This window comes from Rhamphochromis sp. 'chilingali' (assembly GCF_963969265.1).
Source record: "Rhamphochromis sp. 'chilingali' genome assembly, chromosome: 21".
NCBI lineage: Eukaryota > Metazoa > Chordata > Actinopteri > Cichliformes > Cichlidae > Rhamphochromis > Rhamphochromis sp. 'chilingali'.
Window position 1 is genome coordinate 18,566,073 of NC_137949.1, and position 17,994 is coordinate 18,584,066.

At 37.5% G+C, this 17,994-nt stretch overlaps 2 protein-coding genes across 3 annotated transcripts; one reads left to right on the forward strand and one right to left on the reverse strand.

Moving 5' to 3' along the window:
• Positions 1–262: 262 nt before the first annotated feature.
• On the reverse strand, positions 263–11,726 carry LOC308390140 (uncharacterized protein). Its single transcript, XM_080871842.1, has 2 exons — positions 11,652–11,726; positions 263–6,047 (listed from the first exon to the last, which is right to left on the reverse strand). Exons 1-2 carry the CDS (start codon positions 11,659–11,661, stop codon positions 4,576–4,578), a joined length of 1,482 nt encoding a protein of 493 aa, XP_080727968.1. The 5' UTR covers positions 11,662–11,726; the 3' UTR covers positions 263–4,575.
• A 58-nt stretch (positions 11,727–11,784) lies between these two features.
• plek2 (pleckstrin 2) lies at positions 11,785–16,826 on the forward strand. 2 transcript variants are annotated; one of them, XM_080871173.1, is made up of 10 exons: positions 11,785–11,837; positions 13,725–13,811; positions 13,894–14,058; positions 14,625–14,809; positions 14,902–14,993; positions 15,114–15,301; positions 15,450–15,551; positions 15,852–15,935; positions 16,160–16,238; positions 16,598–16,826. In XM_080871173.1, the coding sequence occupies exons 2-10, from the start codon at positions 13,758–13,760 to the stop codon at positions 16,723–16,725; spliced, it is 1,077 nt and encodes a 358-aa protein (XP_080727299.1). In that variant the 5' UTR covers positions 11,785–11,837; positions 13,725–13,757; the 3' UTR covers positions 16,726–16,826. The 2 variants fall into 2 exon arrangements, with proteins under 2 accessions (XP_080727299.1, XP_080727298.1); XM_080871172.1 differs by lacking the exon at positions 11,785–11,837 and having other exon boundaries at positions 13,484–13,811.
• The last annotated feature ends 1,168 nt before the right edge of the window (positions 16,827–17,994 follow it).

Genomic DNA, 17,994 nt, shown 5'->3' on the forward strand with positions numbered 1-17,994 from the left:
TTCTCGACCAGTTACGTTTAAGTAGGTTTTTGCTGCATATGTAGCAGGTTGAAAAAGCTACATGTTTGTTTTTGCAAGAAAACCAATTACCCCCTTATTTTTTGTTTATTATTGTGACTTATTTTGACATTGTTATGTGTTGCCAGACCATGGTTATATTTCATTATGCCAGTAGATGGTGCTCTTGCACTGCTGTGAAACTACCAGAGAGACTCTAGCTATAGGCTCTGCGCATGCGCAGCTCAGAAATAAATGAGCTCCGGCCTGAGCAAGACGCTAACTTCAGTGTCCTCTCTATTAATCCACAGGTACTGACAAACAAACTTTTATGTTACCGAACTGGTAATAAATGTCATGTAAGTTGAGTAACAACTGTTCGGCTATATTTTGAGATGAGAGTGGTATTTTGTTGTAATGAGTATTAGTGTATCATCGGCATAATGCTATAATGCTACGTAGCACTATAAGTATATGCTATGATAGTGGCAACCTGCGACTTCCGAAAATGTGTTTTAGTGTTTGTTTTAGTTTTAGCCAAGCAGTACTGAGTACATGTATTAAGGGGAAAGGTTTTTGTTGGTGAAACAACGTTTGCAGTCGTCTGCCGCCATGTTGTGTTGCGTTCAGGGGACGCCATGTTCAAAAGTAATAGCGTATATGGCGCGAATGTGGGGAAAGGTTGTGTGAATGTGAGATGGGTTATTTTGGTATGATGTTATGCTTTAACCGCGAGTGTTTTGTTTAAGTTGTGAGTATGTAAAGTCATTTTGAATTAGTTTGTATTTATTTTGCTTTTGAGAGAATGCTTTTTGTAACTTTATTTATGTTTATGAACTCTGTTATTTTATGGGAAGAATGCATGGTCTAGTGTGATTTGTATTGTGTATATGTAGAAATAAATGAGCTCCGGCCTGAGCAAGACGCTAACTTCGGTGTCCTCTCTATTAATCCACAGTTTGCTCATATTTGGCTACGCAGTGCTCTCTAGCCTGTGTGCCGCTTGCTGCCGGTCCAGATTCCCCTAGGTCTGGTGCCGGTAACACATACATAAAAAAAAAAAAGTGTGTGTGAAGCAAAGGAGATGAATTAGGTCAAAATGCAAGCTTGAAATAGATGACTATCCGGTTGTTCAGTGATGACGCGACGAATCCTACTTCCGGGTCTAAAGTAGTCTGCGTTTAATATGGCTTTTGTGTTGTTAACATATTTAATGCTATGTATTTTCTTCTATTTGATCTCAAAAAGCTCCTAAAACAGTCAGTGATCACTGTTGACCTCCCTCGGCTTTTATTACCACTAATCATTTATTTAAGCTCAGTTTTTAAAACCTTAGGATGTAACTACAGCCCAGCCCATACAGCAGTATATGAATGACTAACCTCGTATTGTGGATGGATTAATTCAGTTGTTCTCCTGGCTGAAGTTTTGTCCTTTTACAGCATCCTGCCATGCGATTACATTTGTTCCTGACCACCGACAACACTCACGTTAACTTTTATCGAGTGGAAAAAAAGTTAGTTTGTTCATATTATGCTAACATAGCTGTGTCGCTAGTGGTCACGTAGCACATCATTATATACCAGCTAGCCAAACTTCAGTAACCCTACAAACGTCACTACTGTTTCGTTTTCTGTCTTCATTTATGTTGGAAGTGATAACAGAGATGTACGTTTTAATTTGTTTCCAAAACCCCGCAGTCAGGACATGCTATATTGTATTTAGATAGAAGCTAGCGAGCTAACTTCCTGCTAACTTCTAACTCCGTTAAATGTCATAAATTCCGTTTTCATGGATGCCTGGATGTTAAACTCAATTGTTACACCTGGTAGAGCAGAACGCTGATCATTTTATTAAAGATGAAGACTTTAGACAGTTTTTCAACTCTCAGTAATGCCACAGTGATCGTTTGATATATGGACCTGCAGCGGAGTTTAGACCCAGACACGGCTAGTGACGTCAAACTGAACAACCGGATTAAATTATCTGTATTTTAAACAATCTGGATATATTATCCATTATCTGAAGATACAGGCTAGACCAAAAGGATTGAAGCTTTGTCTCTGCAGTTTCATGTTTGTACTTAAGCAGAAGTAATAGAGTACCAGACTGATTGTTTACCAAAGCAACACTCTCATGAAGAAGAAGTTTGTTAAAGCAATTTACAGATATTTCTGGGATTAAAAAATAATAACAAATATTCCTGTGAAAAAACTACAGATTTTTTTTACGTTGTGAACATCATCCAGCATGAGGTACAACAGAGCCATTTATTTATGTTTTGTTAAAAAAATGAAGAAAAAAATTCTATTATGAAAACTGTAATAAATATTAAGTTATATTTAATGACTTCCCACCTAAAATGATTTAAACTGAGAAATTATAATGAGCAGATTTCCTCAACATGTATTAAAGACATGTTGTCATTTTAATCAAAGATTTAACAAAACACATGTGCAAATGCACACCCACAGAACTAACACTAAAGAAAGATTGCTGACGCAAACAAAAAGAACATACACCATATGTATTCATATAACTCTACCATATGAATAATTAATAAATATTATTTAATCATTCATACCTCATACGAATAATATTAACAGGTGTTAGGTATGAGAAATAAATGAGTAATAGTAATGTGCCATAACTTTTTCCTAATATCCCAGCTGTCGGGTAAGTGTAGTGAGGTAAAGAGCGCATTATTTCACTCCAAAATCTGGTGAGTAATATCTGTAAGTATCAACATCTCACAGTGAAATATAAATATTTTAATGGATTTGGAGCACTGACTATTTTTTACACTCGTCACCTCATTTGCCTCTGTCTTAATCTTAAACAGTGAGTTTTTTTTCAGATGGCTATGGACATGATAACCAATCAGAGAAGACCAGGTCTCCCAGGTGATGCACATGCAGTTTGCTGGTGTGCAATTTCCAGGTTGACTCTCAAAACATAATATACAAATATTAACTTTAAAAATACACATTTCAAATTCAGTAAAAAAAATACTCTAAATATTACACAGGACACATTAAAATGGCAACACTGTGGTTTGAAACTAACACATTATTTACTGTTCAGTGTAACATCGCCACTGATCTCATTATTGACACTTCACCTACTACCACATCTCTCCTTTTATTATCAGCATTTAACTTTACTTCATGTAAAATGAATACAACCCAATTCAAGCAAAATGTCTCATAAATGTACAAAATAGTGACATGCTGTATATACATATGAACAACATATGAGTTATTTATGCGCTACAAACAACAAAATACCTACAAATTATGACTGAAAGATACTTGAAATCATTCCATTAAGATAAAAGGCTGTTACAAAAAGTATTGATACCCTCTAGACCCTCAATCCTATACAGATTGGAGAGAACTTTATCATCTGAAGTTGCTTTAATAATCTGGTGTCACACACTCATAAAAACATAAGGTTAAAAATGTTGAAGGAGTTTCTCAAAATGTGCTACAGAACCAAATGGCTTCATATATATATTACTCTATATAATTTATGAATGTCTCCATAGTGTAGTGGTTTTCAGATTTGATCCTGGGAAGAGACACACAGAGCACCTGAAAAGCATTCACAGTGGTTTTCTTGCTCCTTGTTGTTATGTTACAAATTCATTTTCACCTCTTAACTCGACAAACACTGCCGCATAATGACAAGGTGAAAAATGTTTGCTCAAAATTCTTGCAAATAAAAAATGAAAAACATAGGCTGTGAATACTTATGTACATTTTTTTCTTCAATACCTTGAAGCACTTCTGGCAACAATTAGAGCCTCAAGTCTTTTTGGATTGCTGTCCAGTTGGAAGATCAATCTTCACCTCATTTCAAGGTATCTCTAAACACCGCTGCATTCATATTTCCCTTGACCGTGACTAGTTTCAGTTCCTGCCGCTGAAAACATCCCCACATCATGATGTTGCCCCCACTAGCAGCTTTAATGTAGGGATGGTATGGGCCAGTTGATGATTGGTGGCTGGTTTCCTCCACACATGACCTTCAGGCTAAAGAGTTCAATCTTTGTTCCATCAGACCGGAGAATTTTGTTTCTCATGGTCTGAGAGTTCTTCAGGTCCCTTTTGACAAATTCCAGGTGGACAGTCACTTGCTTTTTACTAAGGAGTGGCTTCTGACTGGTCACTATACCATAAAGGCCTGATTGGTGGAGTACTGCAGAAATGGTTGTCCTTCTGGAAGGTTCTTCTCTCTCTACAGAATGATACTAGAGCTCTCTCAGAGTGACCATTGGGGTCTTGGTCACCTCCCTGACTAAAGCCTTTTTGCCATAATCTCTCAGCTGCCTGAGCTTCCTTTTGATTGTCACGGCACAGGGTGTGAGTATTTTTGTACATTTTATATTTTGCTTTTTGATTTTAAATTATTGTTTGTAGAATTTTGAGGTGAAAAATAAATGTAATACATTTTGAAGTAAAACTGTAACATGAATAAAATGTGGAACAACTGCGTAAGCAAGGGTATGTGTAAAAACTGTGGCAACCCCTAGCGAATAAAGGAACAGCTGAAATTCAATTTGTATCTATTACTAAACTATTCTGTGTGACCTTTCATGTGTATCTTTAGATTACACTGGTGTCTAAATCTTTTGCCACAAAACTCACAGTCAAAAGGTTTCTCACCTGTGTGAACTCTGATGTGCGTCTCAAGATGTATCTTTTGGTTAAACCTTTTACCACAAGTGTCACAGCCAAATGGTTTCTCTCCTGTGTGGACTCTCATGTGTATCTTTAAATTCCCCTCTCTGTTAAAGCTGTTACCACAAACCCCACAAGTAAAATGTTTCTCTCCTTTGTGAAGTGCCATGTGTCTCTTCAGATTACACTGATAACTAAATTTTTTACCACAATCGCCACAGACATACGGTTTCTCTTCTGTGTGAACTCTCATGTGTCTCCTAAGATCTCTGTTTTGGTTAAATTTTTGTCCACAATCGTCACAACTAAAAGGTTTCTCTCCTGTGTGCACTCTTATGTGCATGTTAAGATTTCTTTTATAGTTAAATCTTTGTCCACAAATGTGACAGCTAAACGGTTTCTCTTCAGTGTGGGATCTTAAGTGTCTGTTAAGATTTGTCTTGAGGTTAAACCTTTTACCGCATTTATTACAAGAAAATGGTTTCTCTCCACCATGGAGTCTCATGTGTACATACAAACTTCCTTGATATCTAAATCTTTTGCCACACTCACTGCAATCAAATGGTCTTTCTCCTGTGTGGACCCGTGTGTGTATTTTAAGATCTCTCATTTGATTAAATCTTTTACCACAATCGTCACAGCTAACTGATTTCTCTCCTGTGTGGACGGTCATATGAGAATCACAGTTTTGATCCACTCTACAATGTTTCTCATTAACCAAACTGTTGGAAGACCTTTTTTCTGAGTGACATGTCACATGCTTCCGAAGAGACTGCTTGCAGACAAACTGTTTACCACACTCAGAGCAACCTAAAGACTGTTTTGCAATCTTAAATCCCACATCCTTATTTACACTTGACCCTCTGCTGTTGTTTAACCCGCTGTCGTTGTCATCAGTTTCTGGTCCAAAATCTGACAAAGGTTCCTGCCAATCATCGTCCTCACTGACTTCCGTCTTAGAAGACTCTGAAGTCTCTCCATCAGTATTAGATTGTAAATGACAGTTTGCATGTGGTTCTGATTCTGGTGGTCCACTGTCTTCTTCATTGATTTCTGTTTTTATCTGTTCAGCTGAGCTGCTAGCTGGAGGCTCTGTCTCTCTGCTGTTTTCAGTTTGGCTTTGATGAAGCGTTGAGAACTGAGGTTTCTCATCATCATCTTCACTCTTCACATGAACAGCAGTGAATGGGAACCCAGAGATATTGTCCTCCAGCCCACTGAGCTGTTCTCCCTCTTGACTTTTCCAGAGTTCCTCCTGTTCCTCCTTTATGTGAAGAAGCTCTGAGTCATGATGGTCCAGATTAGGGCTGCATTCATAGGGAATCTCTTCTTTTATCACCAACAGCTGCTGGACATCTGCAGGAAACACTGAAACACACACACACTCATAATGAACAATGGCAACTTTGTAATCATGCTGGTATTATTACCTTATGTTATGGAGTTCAATGACTACTGCAAACACACAGTACTGTTTAATTTGATCAAATTAAATAAAACTGCTTGTAGAAACCAATAAAGCAAAAACTATTAAAATGCCAAAATGAAATCCACCAATAACGTAACAATGTTTCCTAAGTAACTATGATTTGAAGGCAACTTGACCACTTAAGGTTTTCCACCAGTGAATTATAAGATTAGCACAGGCCTTATAAATGTTGTGACACAGGTTAATTTTACTCTACTGATGGAGTTTTTATGCAATAGTAATCCTGCTCACTTACATGGTGGATTAAGGTGGATTTAGTGTTGGACTGAAGGAGGAAATTAAGTGTTACAGTTAATTCTGTGAGGTGCCAGAAGCTTTCTTAATAATATGATTACCCTAATATTCAAACTAAAATATTAGTAGTATTATTGCTAAAAATTAACTTGCTGTTTGGTATGTTGTGATATGCAGGCGTATTAGCCTAAGAATGAACACAACATAGTTGTTGCCTTTCATTTGATGCCATCTAGCTCCCTTTGGCCTACACTCTCACCCACAGTAGAAAATATTTGGGCCGTACTGGCTGCCTTTTATATATTTCCTTAGTCAGGGCTCTAGAGTGCGACCAATTTGGTCGCAAATGCGACCAAATTTTTCAGTGGTGCGACTAAAAAAAAATATTTGGTTGCACCTGTGCGACCAAATGTTCGGGTAGCCAAAAAAAACAAACTGCAACCTTCCCTGTGGTCAACAACAGACACACATTTTGCCCCTATCGTGGACTAAACCAATCAGAGCTAGTAAGGGGCGGGACCTCTCTGATTGGCCGTGGTCCAGTTGAAAGTGTAGGTGGAAGTGGGAGGTGAGTAGCTTGAATAAAGCGATATCAATTCATTAAATCCTGAATCGACTTTTAAATATAACTGTGTTTTGCCAGAAACGTCAGATTCTAAGATTAACCCTTTACAGCCGATCGGAGCGGGCACACTCCATTTTTAAATCCCGGTAGCACTGCAACCACGTAAGCTAGCGCAATAATTTTTTTTGCATATGAAACCGGAGGAGTTGTACTTACATCTTATGCCATCAGCTTGTCCTAGGTCACAGTTTCCTTCCACATAAAGCTTTGCAAAAACTGCATAAAAATCACTTGCAGCAACAAAAACATGATATTCCAGAAACACGCTTCGCCGATCCGATCAGCTGTTTGTAACACTTCCTATGTCCATCAGCGCGAACTATCACATGACCTGCCCAAAACCGGAAGTGACGTCATTTTGCGGAAATGTAGTTTTTTTTACGATCGGGGCCTTATGAGCCTATACTTGTGTTTTAAAAAGTTATGTTTGACTTTATGACTTTCTGTGTCGTTTCTGGGATGCTTAGGACTCATATTGCACTGCTGGAAATAGTTTATTTTGATGCATATACTGTTATTTTGCAAATTTGCACTATAATATTTATTTTCGTTTTTCCTGCAGTATATAAAAATTGGTGTATTTCAAAAATAAAACTATGAAGACACTCAAAAGAAATTTCCTGTGGTGGGAAACTAGTTTGTGCAACTTTTTTGTATTTACAGTTTTGAGGGATGAGCCTCTTAAATTTCTCTAACTATAAATATATGTTAAAAAAACAAAAACGATTTTCAATTTTTTTGTAGTTTATTGCACTTTTTTGCAATTTATGTAATTACTATGCACCTAATGCAGACATATTATTAAAGTTTGGGCTATAATGGTTGTATTGATGTATAGCAACTTGAAATGCTCCCAAAAATGGCTCCACAGCATGTAAAAATATAATATAAGCTCTGGCGGACTTGGTTCTATGATAGGTCTTAAAGGGTTAAAGCTCACAAAACCATTTCAACAACAACCAAACAGCAAATGAGAGCAGGTACACGGATTCCACACAAAGACGTAAACATCTGCTGTGATGTTCACAATTCTGATGAAGTCAGTACTGATAAATGATCAGAATTATAATATTTCTGACTGTCTGAGGCTAAGTTGAATCGAATCGGGACTTTGAAAACCGGAATCGAATGGATTATAGAAATCAGTGATGATACCCAGCCCTAGTGAGCAGCCTAGGCACGACAAAAGTGGATGTAGCTGTAATAGGAAAAGAACTATTGCTAACTTTTCTGTTAAGTTAAGGCCTGATCCTTCTGAAATTCATAGCCAGTGCTCTGACACGGTGTCATCAATCTTTGAATGCTTTGAAACACATTATATTATATAAATTATTATAAAATTTGTGTGCGCCTAACTTTTGTGCCGGTACGCCTAACTTTTTAAAGTTAGGCGTACCGGTACGCCCATGGCAAAAAGTTAGTCTAGAGCCCTGTTAGTTCAAAATCGCTAAACAATTTAATTTCAAAAAATTGTATTTTCATCTCAACTAAAGAAAAGTGCACAAATACAGCTGGAATTGATCTCTAGAAATAAAAATTCACCCCTAGCCAATATGAAATAAAATGTTATGATGTACCTGATGTTTAATTTACTCAGCGATATATGCACTCTTCTTCTTCTTGCTAAATGATCAAAAAGTAACCTGAACTAACAGCAAACAATGCAGATTTCTGTTGAAGATACTGTTCTGAGCTAAAGAAGTTAATAAACATTCTAGTGGACACAGTTAAACTTTCATGAACACTGACTAGCTTGGTTACACTACAGTCAGATTAGGGAAAGCAGAGGTTGGAGACACCAAAATTATTGTGGCGTGTGCAGTGAACTTGTGATCTTGTTGTCTTTGAAATGGTTGCTTCAGGTCCACGACCACTCACAATCAGGTGCTGTGTTCACAGAGACTTTGGTGCAAAGTGCCGATGAAATGCGAGTCTGTAACCATTCGACTCATTCAAAAACTGCAAAAAAATCCTCAATGCAAATTCTTTGCTTCGATGCTTTTTTTAAAAATCCACGACTCTGCATCGCACAGCTGTCACCATGTAAGTATTTCACCCACATTTACAACTAAATATCAACCTGCTATAGAAACCGAGGTGTGTGTGTGTGTGTGTGTGTATAACACAATAGCAGTAGTAACCTGTCATAGTTTAACGTGGAGCCAGAGACCGTCTACAACGATGTGGTGCAGTGCAAAGAGAGGAGCCTTTAACGAGACTCTGAGCTCAGGTGGACTTGATGCTGTAATTTGCAACCTTAATTTAAACCACCTGTTCAACAAACTACAACAGCTGCTGTTTGTTTTACATGACAGAAATCAACAGTAATGCTGCAGAAGTGTAAATAAAAAGTTTGCAAATTGTTGTGTTTTTAAAAAGAGGATTTATTTAACTTTCTATCGCAGTGACACCTGAAGCAAGCAGGGGTGAGTTTAAAGTGGGGGCATCACGTTCTGCTAACATATTTATTTTAAGGCTTTCATAACATTATTTTGCAGATTAAGATTAATATAAAATATCCATCCATCTTCTTCCGCTTATCTGGGGCTGGGTAACGGGGACAGCAGCCCACGCAGAGAAGCCCAGACCTCCCTCTTCCCAGCCACCTCCTCCAGCTCATCCGGGGGAACACCAAGGCGTTCCCTTGTCACATGCCAAACTGGCGACTCTGAGCCCCTCCCGAATGGCCGAACTTATCACCCTATCTCTAAGGGAGAGGCCAGCCACCCTTCAGAGGAAGCCCTTTTCTGCCGCTTTTATCCGCGATCTCGTTCTTTCGGTCACTACCCGCAGCTCATGACCATAGGTGAGGGTAGGGACGTAGATCAACCGGTAAATTGAGAGCTTCGCTTTCACGCTCAACTCTCTCTTCACCACAACAGACCAGTACAGCATCCGAATCACTGCAGCCGCAGCACCAATCCGTCTGTTGTTCTCCCGCACCCTTCTCCAGTCACGCTTCCACTTGGGGCAAGAACTCATCCCTGACCCGGAGTGGGCACTCCACCCTTTTTCCAGCTGAGGACCATAGCACCGCAACATTGTAGAGGCGTGTCAACCAAGACAGCCCAACAAAATATAATATAATATGATATGATATGAACATATAAAATATAAAAATAAAATATCAATAAATTATATTGATTAAAGCATATTTTTATTTCAAAATAGGACATCTCTGCTGCAGTAAAACTGTGAGCTACTGACCTGGGGCTGTGATGCTGGACTCTAAGTTATTATTAATATTAATTATTAACATGTACACCATCAGAACGTTGCACAGGGAAAACCTCAGTTCTGAGAAAGTTAATATGCTCACTTTTCTTTACTGCAGCCACTACATTACCCTTTAAAGGTTTACAGACACATACAGGCTCATTTATTAGCACATCTAAACAGAAAAACATATATTATAAGTTTCCCCCCCCTAATAATATAAGAAAGCCTTCCAACAAGACAGAGTAAAAACTACTTTAATTTATTAGTTAATTTAGGCTGTATGTATGTCTTACGTTTTTAAAATTTCTGATATACTGACATAACTATAACTGATATTATAAGTTATTTACTTTTGCAATTAAGAAAATGTTTTCTTGTTTTGATTTAAATATGTCACATTTATTTGATGCAATAATCTGCTTGATCACTCAAACAATCAATAACTGCAGCCCTGATAAAAAAGACAGTTTGATGGACTCAGTTTACTATCGAATGAGGTCAGTCTGTTTGTGAAAATATGAAAATTAGCTGTGATAAATAAGCATAAATTGCAAATCTGTAGCAGTCTATATACACAGAAATTAACGATAACTATCTGTATTCAGAGTAAAGCTAGATATCATAGATCTGACACAGAAATTCATAAAATTCCTCCACACACAGAGTCGTACTCTTCACTGTAGAGTGACTCAAACTGATTGCAACATGTTGCTAATCTTTCTGTGGTTACAGATTAGATGGCAATTCATGGGCAGACCTTCATTAATCTCTCTGGGAGGAATTGCAAAAAGTCTGAGACAATAAGCCAAACACTTTCCAATCGAAATTGGTCGACCACCATGAATGTAATTTAATAATAATAATAATAATAATAATAATAATAATAATAATGCAATCATCATTGTCCATTCTTACTGCAATGTGGCAGAGCCATTAATGATTCATGGTGAATTCCAAGAATTATACTGGAGGGAAATTTCAAGTTTTGTATATAAAACCCTGCAACACTTTCTGCACTAGAGTTTTTGGGGTTAGAGCCAAATTTGAAAATACTCATCAGCATTATGATAAATATGAAAGTCATTCCAAATGCTATGCACACTTATCTTAAACTTTGGATTCGTCCTTGTTGTTTTTTTCAATTTGTTCTAGGTAGAAACCTGATCTTTTTCACAATAAAATAATTATGCTTCAACCAAAGTTGTGCTTCTCCGAGCTGCATCTCTGCTAAAGTCGCCTCCCTTTGCAGCCAATTTCGTGTAGCTGATTATATATTAGCATAGCACAACCGGTCAATGCTGCCCGACGTAATTATTACGAAGCGTATGCTGTGATTTTTATTAACAACACACGCACCAACTAGGTAATTAGTAGTCATCTATTTCAACATCTTTAAAAGACTCACCTGGAGCCATCACACAGCGTCAACAACACATCTGGAGGCTAGAGCCTGCATCTATACCGGAAACATGACGGTCCGTCGATAAGAGAACATGTTTCCTGCCCCTACCTTTCATAATAAAAGCCCTGGACACGCACTATGGATGTGATACGAATGTGCAAAATCTGTAGGCAAGGATCATGATTTCTGGTATCTGAAGTTTTCTTCTATTGACCAATTTAAGCAAGAAAGACAGTAGATTACGTAATTTACGTTGGGTGTTTTTTATTAGTTTTACAAAAACGTTGTAATAAATATTAGGAAGATACAAGGTAGTGAAAGTTGACTTAAAACCTCGGATCTAACTTTCAAAAGCAACAGACAGTGCATAAGAGAGGTACAGAACATAGTTAAAGCGTGACAGAGTGGGTGGAGATGGCTGCACTGACAAAAAGAAGGGAGGTAGCGTTGAAGATGTGAAAATTGGACAAACGAAATGGACAAGGTTAGACACGAGATCATCAGTGGGACAGCTCAGGTTGAGCATTTTGGTAACAAAGTTAGCGAGTCAACGCTGAGATGGTTAGTGGGTAGTGAATACATGGGACAAAGATGTTGACTATGTTGCTGCCAGGCAGAAGGAAAAGCACAGAGAAGATTCATTGGGGTGAAGGACGAGATGCAGAGAGTCAACGTGACAGAGGTGAATGGCAGGGATAGGAAAAGATGAAGGCAGATGATGATGAACCCTAAAGTGAGCAGCTGAAAGGGTTACAAAAAGCTTTATCCAAGCCACAAGAGATCTAGGGCAGTTTTCTATTAGTCCTTTTAGTTTATGTGGTGACATGGTGGCATGGTAGTTAGCACTGTTGGCTCGCAAGAAGAAGTTTGAGCTCAATTCCACTACGCCAGGGTCTTTCTGTGTGGAGTTTGCATCTTCTCTCCAGGTACCCTGGCTTCCTCCCTCAGTCCAAAGGCATGGGGTCAGGTTAATTGGCCATTCTAAATTGGCCATTGGTGTGAATGGATGGCGATTATTTAACTTTTGATTCCTTTAAAATACTGTAAGTGTTATAAATATTTGCATTTTACAGGTTTCATACTGCTTGAGTTCAATAGTAAAATATAACAAAACATTTTCAAAGAATGATCAGAAGTTCAACTAAATGTTTAATATTGCACATCAATGCATCTAATACAAAATGCAAAATTACAACAAATACAATTCAAAACCAAATTTTCTGTTCATAAAGTCCCCACCTGTGTAGAACAAGCTTGAGTAGTCACAATGAAAAAAACCCCAGGTCTATATTTAGCTTAAATCTTTCCTAAAACATCTTCACCAGTTTAATGTGAAAAGGGCCCTTTGTTCACTTATTAATACAATATTAAATAAATCATTTTTGAAAAGTAATTTTCTGGAATTTCATGCCTATTATATTGTGTGTATATATAGCATTTTGATTCATTAGAGAATTACAACAGCCATAATACATCTAAGTCTAAATAAATAAACACAAACTATATTATCATTTTAATGTATGTATTCCAAAGCGCCACAAAGGTTATCAGTTTTGTTACAACCAGGAATCAGGAAAGGAAAATGAAGCAGACAGTGCCACAGATGGTTGTGAAAGCAGGGGTCTGAGTAAAATGCTTGTTTCTTGGAGTCTCATTAACTGGGCAGATGTGCTCTGTGCAGTAATAAACATCTGTAGGAGACTTGAATGAAACTCTATTCCTATCGGGCACAGCTGCTCCTAAGGGCTGTGGTGGACCACCAGCTGGTGTTTTTAAAATCATAATAGGATAAAATTTTCTGGTCTGTTAGGAGGATGTTCCCTACAGTCACATGTCTTAAATCTGAATTTTTCACATACTATAACTGATGGAAAACTAAATCTGTGGATACCATTAGAAAACATTGTCTCTCAGTTTCTAAGTGAGTCAGAGTACCCTCATGTGGTAATGCGTAGAAATTGCAGAATATATGATTATTCACACTGTTTAGCAAGCTCAGTGTGTGGGTGTGAATGTGGGTGTAGACCGGGTGACACATTTACCGTCTGCATTAAAAGCCTGAGCTTACATGTACAGGCAAGCTCAGTTGTTGAGATCCCACTGAGGAGCATGGATACAGACAAGCAAGTCAATATTCTTCGAGAAGGATTTCTGGTGAAAAGGGTAAGACAGATTTCATTGAGTTGCTCTCTGGCACATAAGACATGATTAATAACTTTAACTCCAACTTTGGATCTCTTCACAGGGTCATGTTGTACAAAACTGGAAGGCACGCTGGTTTGTGCTGACCCCAGACAAGTTGTTGTATTACAAATATGAAGGAAGTAAAAGGGACTCATGCCAGCGAGGGAAAATCCTGCTGAAGGACTGTGTGATTACATGTCCTTTCCTGGAGTATGAAAATCGGCCGGTAGGTTACTGTAAACTGCGTTCTGCAAATAAAATGAGAGAGTTGCAAAAAATTCAAAAGATTACAAAATAGATAAAATAAAAATTGATTTTAAGGGAACATTTCATTTAAAGATTGAAAAAATATGTTCTCTGACATAATATGTGTGTGGATTGATCAAATAAAGTTCCAAACTTTAACGTAATAATAAAATTGCCATAAGAATTATTAAAAACATAGGAGTTAACTAGTAAATTTAAGTCTGCTTTAAGTGCAGATAGAGGACTAATATGCAACAAAGAGTTTAATGTTCATTCATATAATATTGTACTTTTTAAATCATAGTTCCCAGTACTGTTTCTTTAATTTTCTAGTCAGTCCTTTGTTCATTTCCTTATAGCTAGAAGCCACTTTGAAGGTGTGTTTCTCCAGGTGAGGCTTATACCCTACTCAGAGAGATAATTTATTGCCCCAGGTTTCTTTTTTGCCTGGACTTGATTTCCATCCTCTGCTGAGAACAGTTTGTTTTCGTTTCTTTTTTGGCACCAATTAAAGCAAACATCTGTCTCTTTTTGTTGTTGTAATAGTTGGTGATGAAGCTCCAGACAAAGCATGGGGTGGATCACTATTTGGAGGCTTGTTCCAGGGAGGCGAGAGATGAGTGGGCAGCTGATATCAATGCTGCAGTCAACAATCTGCAAACAACTAATGGCAAGTCCAAGACAGACAAGCCAGACCCGGCTGAATCCCAGTTGAACAACATTAGCTTGAGGTAAAAAACAAGTTTTCACTGTCTCCTGATTGAATTTATTTAGTATATTTTGTTCCAAATGTCTCAATCTTGTTTTGTCTTCTTTCAAAAAGCAAGGTGTTGGACTCAATGTATGACGTGCACAGTGGCATCAAGCTGAGCAACCATGTGGAGCAGGGCAGCACTTATAGTAACTGCTTCTCAGGTGAGCATTTGAAACAAGGCACACCTTTGACCTTCTGCAATGTTTTTCAGCCTCATACTAATTGCAAAGCTCTTTTGATCTTATACTATGGATGTGCTATCATGTGTGATCCTCCCACAGGTTCAGCGGTGGTGGACTGGCTGGTGTTCATGCAGCTGGTTCTTACCCGTGTGGAGGCTGTGACGCTGGCCTCGGCCCTGTTGGAGGAGGGTTTCCTGCGAACTGTTGGTCAGAAGAGTGTGGAGGCACTTCGCACTGCCGGCCTCAGCGCGCAATTCATGGATGACTCCACTGCTCTGTACAGCTTTGTATGTAGCACTGGATAATGGCAAACTAGCAGGCTCTAAACACTGAGTGTGGCTTTTTAGTGTTAATTAATTAATCACATTGATCTGAGAGAGTAAATGAAAACTTGCCGTTTTCTTGGTTTAGAATATATTTTGTGATTTATTACAGTCTGACAGCTTAAAGAAGAGAGGCAGTGTGAAAGCAGAGACATCGTTGTCTGCAGTGGAGCTAAGTGGGAAGGTGATAAAAAGAGGATATCTGCTTAAACAGGTAAAACTACTGTATTGAAGATGTGTTAAGATGCTATAAATAATAATATTTATGAACTTTGAGTTGTCAGGTTGTGAAAACACCGCTGGGTGACTGGACCTTTTAATAATTCCTAAGAAAGAGGGCACAGAATAGGCTGAAGAAACTAAATATATCAACCATTCACTAATATTATTAACACTGTCGTAGCAGCTCAAAAATTAGCATTGCACCATGTGCATGTACTTTGACTTAAAGGTGGTCATTTGTTTGCACTGTGTTTGAATGAATTAGTCAAACTTTATTCATCTTTAAACGCAGGGACACAGAAGAAAGAACTGGAAAGTGAGACTGTTTGTTTTGCGATCAGAACCTGCTTTCCTTCACTATTATGATCCAACCAAGGTGAGTGCAAAGTCAATGCTAATGAGAAAAATACCTGTTAGAAAATTAAAATCAGCTAAACAATGAAAGACATAAAATTCTAATATGTTTGATAAGAGAAACCGAACTGCCCAAACTGTTGTGTTTTCATGTGTTGGAAACTATGTAACTACTCATAATTAGCAATAATTCTTCTACATGAGTGACTCAGTCTGATCTACTTCCTGTCTTATGTCATTTGGCAGGATGACATCAGCCCTGTTGGTGGTTTCTCACTGCGAGGGTGCCTTGTGTCATCTTTAGAGGATAACGGCATTCCCTCAGGTGAGTTACCCTCTAATATCTAGTTTCATTTTGTCAAACAATTACAAAATAGGACCAACAACTATCAGAAATGCAGTTTAAATAAGACTGTTTAAGTTTTTGTCATTTTTGGTGAGTGTGCTAACATGCTCCTACTCCTCCTGTGTATCAATGCTAAGTTTCTGTGTAATCCAATTACAGACCTGTTCTCCTAATAAAATTTATCTTATCTTTTATATTATTTAAGATCAAAAAGCTCAGCGAAATAAAAAAGCATTTTAAGCTTTTGTCTGTTTTATTTGCCAGTCTCTCCATCCAAATCAGGTTTGATATTTCCATGCAGATGCACTTCACCAACCTTATTTTCTCTTCCCATGCAGGTGTTAAAGGCAACGTTCAAGGCAACTTGTTTAAAATTATAACTCAGACAGACACACATTACTTCATCCAGGCGCCAACTCACCAGGAGAAAATGGACTGGTTAGATGCAATGAGATCACAGTGCTGATTCATGTTAAAAACATGTTTCAGCAGGTGAAGACGATTCAAGTTAAATATTCAGAGAATGTGTAGCAGTGTCAGAGCTACTGGTTCCATAACATTTCTGTACATTTGTGCCTATAATACAATTTTTGGTTTGATTGTTTTCTTTGTGAGTATACGAATGGATATGAATGTTTTGAAAGTTGTAGCAGTGTATCTTGTAAACAGTTTAAGTTAAACCTTTTTTTACGTGTTAATAAAATGCAAATGATTAAACATAAGCATATGAACATTGTGTCTCTTGCTGAATTTTATACAACATAGTAGTGAAAAGTACATTTACAAAAAATTTTACTGTACATTTCCTTTACTTTTTTTCTCAGTTCCATTTTCTGCCACATAAATAAAATCAGAATGCAATATTTTGCATTGTGTTTCTAATAAACCGCATTTTATTCACAATAAATGAAACCATATCAGATGTTGAAACTGAGGCATTCTACAATTTCATGACAAATATTAGCTTATTTTGTGTTAAATGGCAGCATTTGTGTCTCAAAAAAGTTTGGACAGGAGCGACAAAAGGCTGGAAAAGTAAGTGGTACTAAAAAGAAGCGGCAACTAATCAGCAAAAATCAAGTAAAGAAGAAACCGTATGTAAATATGATCCAGAAATCCCGTCGTCTTTTCCTTGCCAAAGCTCATTTAAAATGACTGAGGAAAAACTGGAAAACAACAACTGGTCTCCTCAGTTACCAGACATTTACGAAGTGTTGTTAACTGAAGAAGGGATACTACACGGATGTAAACATGGCCTTGTCCAAAGTTTTTTGAGACTTGTTCCTGCAATGAAATTGAAAATAAGCCAACATTTTTATTGAGTTGGTACATTTTGATTTGATTCGACTCGATTTGTTTTCTCCGTTCTATTGTGAATAAAATGGGTTTATGAGATTTGCTCATTTTTACATTTGTTTATTATTTACATTTTACACAGTGCCACTACTTTTTTTTTTAAAAACTGGGGTTGTATTTTGTCCTTTTACATTTGACTGGTTTTCAAGTGAAGATTATTTCTTAAAAACATATAAATAAAAGTTAAAATTAAAAAAATTAGTGGTTTTGAACATTTTGACATTTAATCAGTTGCAAAAGTGAAAGCCATGATCGACTTTGAGGTTGATAGAGGTCTTTGAGAGACATTTTGCTGTCACAAACATCTCAGATTATTTAATTTGAATAACAGCCAAGGCCTTAAGAGGAAAACAAACTGCTTGAACAGTTTCAAGTTTGC